General features: G+C 49.0%; 1 protein-coding gene across 3 annotated transcripts; it reads left to right on the top strand.

The window, feature by feature from the left end:
* Nucleotides 1-624: 624 nt before the first annotated feature.
* OSR2 (odd-skipped related transciption factor 2) lies at nucleotides 625-8,577 on the top strand. 3 transcript variants are annotated; one of them, XM_012455812.2, is made up of 4 exons: nucleotides 625-1,006; nucleotides 4,979-5,747; nucleotides 6,799-6,898; nucleotides 7,661-8,237. In XM_012455812.2, the coding sequence occupies exons 2-4, from the start codon at nucleotides 5,092-5,094 to the stop codon at nucleotides 7,841-7,843; spliced, it is 939 nt and encodes a 312-aa protein (XP_012311235.1). In that variant the 5' UTR covers nucleotides 625-1,006; nucleotides 4,979-5,091; the 3' UTR covers nucleotides 7,844-8,237. The 3 variants fall into 3 exon arrangements, with proteins under 3 accessions (XP_012311235.1, XP_012311236.1, XP_012311237.1); XM_012455813.2 differs by having other exon boundaries at nucleotides 7,743-8,237; XM_012455814.3 differs by lacking the exon at nucleotides 7,661-8,237 and adding an exon at nucleotides 8,531-8,577 and having other exon boundaries at nucleotides 664-1,006.
* The last annotated feature ends 330 nt before the right edge of the window (nucleotides 8,578-8,907 follow it).

Consider the following 8,907-nt stretch of genomic DNA (forward strand, 5'->3'; position numbering starts at 1 on the left):
GGGCATTCCACACGTCTTTGCAATAATTACTAAATTAGTCAATTGTCACCTCTATAAACAAACTTCGTTTAGAAAACAGCAGGCGAAAGCAGACTACACATGTAGTCATAATTGACCAAAAGTATGTACAAAGCTGTTTAAAATTGGGGAAAGAGTGATTTGTGCTGGAGAATACAGTCTAGAACTGATTGATTTTACTCTACGAAGAAGGTAGTTGTATTGAATATGTTAAGATGTGCAAATTAAGCCGGCGAGCGCACCAAATAAAACTACTAAATGTCCTTTGATTTTCTCTGCAGGGTCTTTGAGAGACAGAGAAGCAGTAGTTGAGTTTCTAATAGTATGAGGAAAAGTGGCGATGAGAAGGAAGGGGGTGGGCTTTGTGTTTTGTGTGAATTTTGAACTGAGTCACCTACAACTGCGTCTCTATAACAGGGAAACCTCAAGCAAACCTGTGCCTTTAAGACTCAGTTGCTATCCAAACACAAGTAAACAGAGTGGACCATTAGCAGACGCCGGGCGCGAAGGCGGAGCCAGGGCGCTTAGGGCCCCGCGCGGCGGCGGGACGCCTGCCCGAAGGGGAGGCGGGGCCGCTACTAAAACCCACGACTCCCAGCCCGGGGCAGCCTGGGGAGGGACGCGGGCGGGGACGGAGCTCGGCGCGCTTGCTGCTGGAGGGTGATGGCCCTGCAAGGCTGCGGGCTCCAACCTCATCCGAAGTCGGCAGCGAGAGGCTCGCCGAGGCGCGGGGTTCTGGGCGAGCGCTGAGTGCCCGCTCCAAGCACCCCGGGTCTTTACATAGTCGGCTTTCACAGTCTCTGACAAAGACTTGGATCCGCTCTCGCTTTTGCTGCTCGCGGTCCTCCAGATCATGTCCGCGATTCCCGCCACTCCGCGCGGGAAAAGAAGTTTGCCAGACGTGGACTCAGTGATCTTTCCAAGCTGTGCGCCTCGCTGCCTGGACCAGGTCTGAGCCGGGCTACCCAAGCAGACCTTTCTCCCTGAGGTGAGTGTCCGCTCTGGGAAGGGGCTGTAGCCGCCCTTTGGAAGGAAGGGTTTGGGGGTGCAAGAGGCGTTCAGATTCTCGGTCTAGTGTGCCCCAAGTTCATATGTGAAAATAGATAATAGGGATGCAATCCCAGGGCACTGTATTTCTCTCTTCCTTGGTCCCTGGCACGCGACTCCCAGCTAACACCCAATCACACACACTTCTACGTACTGTTTCTTAGTTTTGTTTTGGAATATTTAAGCAGTCAGCAAGACTTCTTATAAAAGCTGGTAGACGTACACTGAGATCAAACCCCACAACCCCATGGTGTTTCTGGCTCTGCCCTAGCAAGCCCGGGTCGACCTGTCCTGGGGCAGCCGCGGCAGCGCAGCGTGGACGGGCCCGGACACACAGTGCCTGCCCAGCCAGCGACGCTGAAGGCGCGTTTCCAGAGTGAAATAGTTCAGTCCTCGGTAATTCGTCAACCTTTTGCTGGCTTTTAAATTTTCCTTCCACCTTCCAGTCCTGACAGACGGGGGTCAAAAGCAAACTCCTCAGGGACTTAAACGCTCGGATTCCCTAGAAACGGCAAGTGAGAAAGGAGTTGCAGTTGTTCGAAGAAAGAGCGAGGAAAAGGTGTTTGTCGAGGGAGCCCTGGATCTGTCTTCCTACCTGTTAGCAAAGAACAAAAGGGGGCTGGCATTTCCCGAAGCTAAAGGGCGCAGACGGCCACTTTCTCTGCTAAACAAACCAGTCCTGAGCACAGAACAAGAAAATTACACAGGGGGAGCAAGGGGAGCAGAGAGAAACAGAACCCAGATTATGCGGAAGGCATCTTAATTTAATTAACTCCTTGGGAAGGCAGAGGAGCTTTGAAGGGGCAGGAACTTCGCAGCCATTTCTCTATTCACCTGATACAGTCTGGCCTTAAACAATTTTTTTCTTTTTAATGATCTCCTTAGATTTACTTAGTCTATATCTCTCTGATTTATGTAAAATTCTGTTGTGGTTTGGGCTGAAATTCAGCGAGCCTATCCAACCATCAATCATTGCTTTCAGATACAAATGCACAGGTTTTAGCAGATGAACCCTGACTGTATATTCTTTTCAGATAATTCAATGTAATAATACCATTACCAAAGAGCAAAACTCCTTATCAAGTTACTTCTTACCTTTTTTTCCCAATGTTTTGAAAGCTTCACTGAACTAAGTGTGTACACATCTCCCTTGTTGACAGCCAGTCAACTAAATTTTACAAAGTTTCTCCACATGCCTGGAAATTCCTGTAAAGAAGACTGATGAAAGAAAAGTAGCCTCAGCTCCACCAAAATATTTATGTCTCTTCATTGGTTTCAGTTATTTCCTTGCAAAATTAAAAGTAACCACTGGTCTGAAACGGGATGGTGGAGAAATGACAGCAATGATCGCTGTTATTTCCTAAAAGGGAGTGTGAGAACTACAAGGCTCAGCTCTAGACAAAACGAAAGTACTTTAGGGGTCTCTGCATTCGCTTAAAATACTTCTTTTGACATACATTTCCAGCAACTCAGTGGGAGTGTGGAAATTTAAACTTCCGAATTATTCGTGGCAAGAGCCACTGGTGGATATTTAAGGTGGTTCTGTTTAAAAAAGGGTTTTAAAGGGACCAATGGTCTGCCCTTCCCCTGTGAAGAAACTATCTGCCCTGCAAATTAAAACGCCCTATGAAATAGCACTTTTTTTTCCCAACATGAACCTGAATTATACTAGTCATTAATTTCTGTGTTATAAACCATTCAGTAAAAAGGGAAAGAAGATGGCACTGAACTTTGTGGCAGTGTAACCTTTATGGCAGAGTTCACTGTGCATTTGGAATATAAGTCACAGGTCACAACAGTACTTTAGCTGACACCACTCCCCCCAACCTCTCCCCACCCTTCCTAACACATCATCCTGTGGTGGGAGTTGTGCTTTGCCTCCTGTATTTATTTCTAAGAAATCTAGTCTGGGAATACACCCAAATAATAATTTCGGTTTCCTCTCTATGGGAGAGAGGCTACTTTTCAACACTAAGGGAAAAATAGTATTTTGAATCTCTGGAAAATCCTCATTATGCAAAGAGAAGGAAATAAAGGTGTAATTTATTATTTTTAATTAAAAAGGAAATAATCAGATAGATTACCAGGAATGTTAGTAGAATCCTTTTTTCCTGCCTTCCTAAGAGAGGACTCGAGAGTTGCCGCGGAGCAAAACTGAATCGTGATTTGTGGTGGGAAAGCTGATTACTAATGGGGGTTTGCAGTTGTGGTTGAATGATCTGAGACCCTCTGACTGTTACACACCTCTCATTAACTCCTAGCTTGAACTCCCAGACCGCATACCACCCAGCCGAAGCGATTCGTTAATAAATCTCTGTCTCCAAGCCTTTCCAAACAGAGGAAGGTGTGGGCCCCGCGGAGGCAGCCAGATCGTGCCTTGCCAGAGCACTCTGTCATTAGTGTAGCGCCCTAAATCGGCTCACAGATGGAACCTCGGGCATTACTTCACAAGGCGCTGCAGAGAACAACTTAGGCGCCAGAAGGGTTTAGGTGGGAAGGGAAGGCTGGAATCTTCAGCCTTCCCGCTGGGTTCAAACGCCAGGCCTGGCGGTTGTTGGCGCAGAGTGGCCGGGTTGCCCCTCTCCGGGACAAGTGCTTAGCTCTGACTCCTACACCTGGGGGGCTGCCCTCAGATGGAAGGCCCTGGTCCCAAGAGCTGGCAGAATCCCTTTCTAAAAAGGGGCTGGCAGTGGGAGAAGGTGGGCCCACCGTGAAGGCAGGCGAGGTGCTCCCGGAGAACATGGGTCTGAAATCGGACCTGTGTTGCCATTGGGAGCACGGGGATAGGGGAGCGCCCTGCTTAGGCCCAGGCTGCAGACCCCAGACAGGGCGTCCTGGTGGCGGGAGCGCAGCCGCACTCACCTCCAGGTCGACAGACAAGGTTCCTGCAGGCCGGCAGGACCACCCTGTGCCTCGCCTACTCAGGGCTCCCCTGCAGCGTCTTTCTTCACCCTCTGCAGAGCGTCCTCTCTCCTCTCCCCTCTCTCCTCTCTCTCTCCTCTCTCCGTCCTCTCTCGTCTCTCCTCAGTACCAGATTGAGAAGCAGTTCAGGAGCAGCCTGGGAAAAGGGGTTTCGGCCTCAGGGACGTTCTCTGCCCCCACCCCACCCCTTGAGAGCCTAAACCATCTGGAAGGGATCTTGGTGGGGGGCTGGGAGGAGAGCCCCTGGATAGGACGAGGGGGCGATTCTAGGCCGAATCCAGCCCATGAGGTGTCACTTTTCTTTCCTATGGCCCGTCACCGCTGATAAATGGGACTGAGGGCAAAGGAAGGGAAAAGAAAACCTCTGAGGTCAGTGTGGGGCGAGACGGGCCCCTCCCAGGGTCCTCCGGCCCAGGAGGATGAAGCACGCTGGCTGCGCTCTCGCACGCCAGGTGCCTTCCGGGTAGACGCGGGAAAGGCGGCTGCAGGGCGCTGCAGCAGCAGCGCAGCGCGTGGGATCCACGATCCACCCGTCAACCTATCGTTCCCGGGAGCTCAGAGCGGCAGCGGCGACAGAGGCTCGCCCCGGCCTGCCAGCATTGGCGTTGCAGTTGTCTGAGCTTCGCCTGACGGGCTTGGGAGGGTGGGCTGGGCTGAGTGCTGCCCCAATGTCCGCCTTTCGTTTTCCTGGTACCGAGGAGTCTTCCGCTCCGTGCCTCCCTAGAGTCCGAATCTGACCTTCCTTCCTCTGGGCGCCCAGAAGTGTTGCCGGGTGCCCGCTCACCCGCAGAGCACTTCTTGCCCCGGCCCAGGACTGATCTGCATGTGGATTTGAGCAGGTGCTACACGGTCCCCTCACTGCTTCTTTCGGGGGTCTTGGAGTCGGGTGGGAAGGGAGACAGGTGTGGTAACCTGCGCGGGTGCCAAAGGGCAGAAGGAGCAGCTTTGAATTATACTCAGGATCTCTTCCTGTATCCCCTGTCGTTTTTAGAGATTTCTCTACGTGCTGTTGTCTCACTGGGTTTTTGCCGGAGCCCCAAGCCCTCCTGCCTCTGAGTCCTGGAAGAAAGGAGTGGTCCCCTCAGCTCCCCAGCATCCCGGAAAATGGGGAGTAAGGCCCTGCCAGCGCCTATCCCGCTCCACCCGTCGCTGCAGCTCACCAATTACTCCTTCCTGCAGGCCGTGAACACCTTCCCGGCTGCGGTGGACCACCTGCAGGGCCTGTACGGTCTCAGCGCGGTTCAGACCATGCACATGAACCATTGGACGCTCGGGTATCCCAATGTGCACGAGATCACCCGCTCCACCATCACGGAGATGGCGGCAGCGCAGGGGCTTGTAGATGCGCGCTTCCCCTTCCCGGCCCTGCCTTTTACCACCCACCTATTTCACCCCAAGCAGGGGGCCATTGCCCACGTCCTCCCAGCCCTGCACAAGGACCGGCCCCGTTTTGACTTTGCCAACTTGGCAGTGGCTGCCACGCAAGAAGATCCTCCTAAGATGGGAGACCTGACCAAGCTGAGTCCGGGGCTGGGTAGCCCCATCTCAGGCCTCAGTAAATTGACTCCGGACAGAAAGCCCTCTCGAGGGAGGTTGCCCTCCAAAACGAAAAAAGAGTTTATCTGCAAGTTTTGCGGCAGACACTTTACCAAATCCTACAATTTGCTCATCCATGAGAGGACCCACACAGACGAGAGGCCGTACACGTGTGACATCTGCCACAAGGCGTTCCGGAGGCAAGATCACCTGCGGGATCACAGGTGAGGCGGGCAAGGAGGATGGCAGGGAGAGAGAAAGCGAATTTGTCCTGGACACACTGAGTCCTGATAGACATTCCAAGTATTATAATCCCCTGTGATCTAGAATACGCCCTCAAACACGCTTCCCAGCCCGGTTCAGCTAACTCCCAACATCTACCCTTTTCCTCAACACCCTGCGCCTGCTGTGTTCTTGTTTGAGATGAGAGAGGGCCTTTCCTCAGTCTTGGGGAGGAACATTCCGGTGGGGCCTTAGTCTTGGGAGGGTTATCCTCTCTCCTCCTGGTGCTGTGGGGAGTGGTGCAGGAAGAACCGAGGGACCCTGGGGTATCGGTTCAGGCTGCCGTCCGGCCACCTTTGTGGGGTTTCCTCCCTCCCGTCACCCCCCCCCACCCCGCCTCAAGCACCCCCCCACCCAGGTGCGCCCTAGAGCCTGCCACAGGAACCCTTCTTTTAAGCTGTATTTGTGGGTTGTGGGGGATCTTGAGGTCACCGAATTTACAAACAGCTCCCACATCCCTTCCACGACCTTAAACTCTGCATTAATACAAGGCAATTGAAGACAAACAATAATGTAAGTGTTGTTATTGGGTAAAACTTCTCAGGAATGGGGGAGATCTTTTTAGGGGATCTCTTCTGGACTCTACCTGCTGTTCTTCGGAGATGAAACTTCCCTACCCACCCTCCAAGGCTGTTAAGGGATTCACTAAAATTAGCACCTCTAAACTCAGCCTTGCGATTTGGCCAGTTTAAATCCCAGAGAAAACCATGGAGGCCAAGAAAGGCTCATTCGGAGGGATTTCGAACTCCAGAATATGCCAGAGAGGGTGATCAAGTGTAGATAAAGCCCTGCGGGCTGGTGAATATTTTGAAGAGAATCTGTTAGTTGAGGTTAACCATAAACAGAATTACATAGGGGAAAAAAAATCTTAAAACGTAAATGAAAATCTTGTTTCTTTTGTTCTTCCATGACTTCTTTTTTGAGTAATTGTTAAAAGTAACTCTTCACCATCGGGGTAAAGTTATTTCAATGAAACCTTATATTAATTTGCAGGTATATCCATTCCAAAGAAAAACCCTTCAAATGTCAGGAGTGTGGGAAAGGATTTTGTCAGTCCAGAACTCTAGCAGTTCACAAAACTTTACACATGCAGGTAAGCTTGCCTTCTTGTTTTAAAACAGTGGCTGGTTCATTTTATCATTATTGCTTTACAAAAGGTGTTCAATGACAGAATCTTTCTCTCAAAAGGCTCTATTTAGATTGGTTCTCTAGGTGGGGTAAAGCAGCCCTCTTAATTTTTTAATACATAAAATTAATCTTAACATAAAGCATTTTTAAATTTTTCTTAAAGAACAGGCCACTTTGATTATCATAAATCCTAATTTTAGAATTTTTTTTTCATCCAATCTGCCCTGTATTTAAAGCTTTCGTGGTTAGGAGGAAATAAAGGTAATTTTGATAATGGAGGCATGGTGAAATCCCATACTCTCTCTTTCCCAGGGACCTCATAATTTGTAGCTTTCAGGACATTGAGGAATAGTTTAGTTTTCCAGCAAAGAGGAGCCTTATTACCCAGGAGAATGTAATTCCTTAAGAGAGGATTAGAGTTTTTCCTTCCCGCTTTTCCTGCCTATGACACGGTGATGAAATGTGAAGAGCTGGAAATCACAAAGCCCACCGAGGTGGCTGCGGGTCTGCCTCCGAAGTTATCAGTGTAATCGGCCTCTGTTTATGCCTGCACGTGTGTTTTCATGATTGGAGGATTAGGAGCACAGATTTGTTCCTGCAAGTCCCCTCTATTGTTGTCATTCGAGTGTTATGTTAACGCTTGTGATACCGATAAGACAGAAGCTATTGAAAAGAGTGCAGTGGTGGTGTGAAGGATTAATCCTTTGCTTGCTTCACATCTGAACAGGAATCTCCACACAAATGTCCCACATGTGGAAGAACCTTTAATCAGAGAAGTAATCTGAAAACTCACCTTCTCACCCATACAGACATCAAGCCCTACAGCTGCGAGCAGTGCGGCAAAGTGTTCAGGCGAAACTGTGATCTGCGGAGGCACAGCCTGACTCACACCCCGCGGCAGGACTTCTAGAGAAGCCCAGGATCTGTCCCGTGCCGCCGCTGCTCCCCTCCCCAGACACCTCTCCACATCTCCTACCCGTGGGGTCACACCCCTAGCCCTTCACTGACCCCAGCTCTTCCCTTGCTGCAGCCGCACCTGCAGCTCCAGGGAGTTAACTCTTCTTCTGGGGGACTGAGAACTGTAGAAAGCCACACACTACATCCCTTCACAAAGAGTATATGCTAGTTTCTTGTAGATATTCACAGCTCATTTTAGAGCTCTGTACATAATGTTGTGAGCCTTTGTTTTGTTGTTTTGTTTGTTTTTGTATCTTGTCGGATGCACCTAGATATGGAAAATGGAAGCCAAATTTTATCTTTAAAGACTGTATTTTCAAAATAAAACCTTTTCTTGTTTGTTTCAACACTCCTACAAAGGTGTCTTGCTATTTCAATTCTGTTTTTCCTCTAGATTCTGGAAGAGTGGGCTGCCTCTATAGAATTCAATACTAAAAGGCATTGTTTATCCCTAGGTTTAAAAAATAGGATTTCTCAGAATTCTTATTCTGCAACTTCAGCCCTTCCCTTTTTGTATGGTGGCATTTTGGAATTAGAGAATTGGGCTGTTTCTTTGTTTTTCGAAGATATTAAAACATTGATGCCCCTGAGGTTTTATCCCCTTTTGTTTATTTTGATTCCTTGTATATTATTCCTTCAGATAAATGCAATATCTTAATATAACATGCAACTTTCAAGGTTGTCCCACTTGAAAGCACAGAATGGGAAGAAGCAGGAAGCATAGAAGAGGTGAGAGCTTCTTGCCACTTCATTTTTGAAAAGTCCTTGGCCTATTGTTACAGTTTATGATGGGCAAATTCTCTTACCATTAGACTTTGAACACTATGATTTATCACTATAGACAGAGACTTTATCCTGCCTTTAGGAGAGAAGTCTAAAATCCTACAGAAGTGTACAGGAAGATACAACCTTCAAGAAGATAGGAGAGAAGAGGAGAAAAGAGAAACCACTTAGCTATGTTCACAAAATATTTCTTTCCAAGGGTGGGGATCCTTTCTTCTAGAAGGTTAGGATTTC

The sequence above is a fragment of the Aotus nancymaae genome, unplaced genomic scaffold (genome assembly GCF_030222135.1).
Source record: "Aotus nancymaae isolate 86718 unplaced genomic scaffold, 86718_ANA_hifiasm-v0.15.2.pri h1tg000036l, whole genome shotgun sequence".
NCBI classification, from domain to species: Eukaryota; Metazoa; Chordata; class Mammalia; order Primates; family Aotidae; genus Aotus; species Aotus nancymaae.

Excerpts from the sequence above, each read along its gene's own strand:
- OSR2 (XM_012455812.2), top strand. The coding sequence starts at position 5,092 with ATGGGGAGTAAGGCCCTGCCAGCGCCTATCCCGCTCCACCCGTCGCTG. Across the intron at positions 5,748-6,798 it reads GATCACCTGCGGGATCACAG|GTATATCCATTCCAAAGAAA; the intron begins GTGAGGCGGGCA and ends ATTAATTTGCAG. Across the intron at positions 6,899-7,660 it reads ACAAAACTTTACACATGCAG|GAATCTCCACACAAATGTCC; the intron begins GTAAGCTTGCCT and ends ACATCTGAACAG.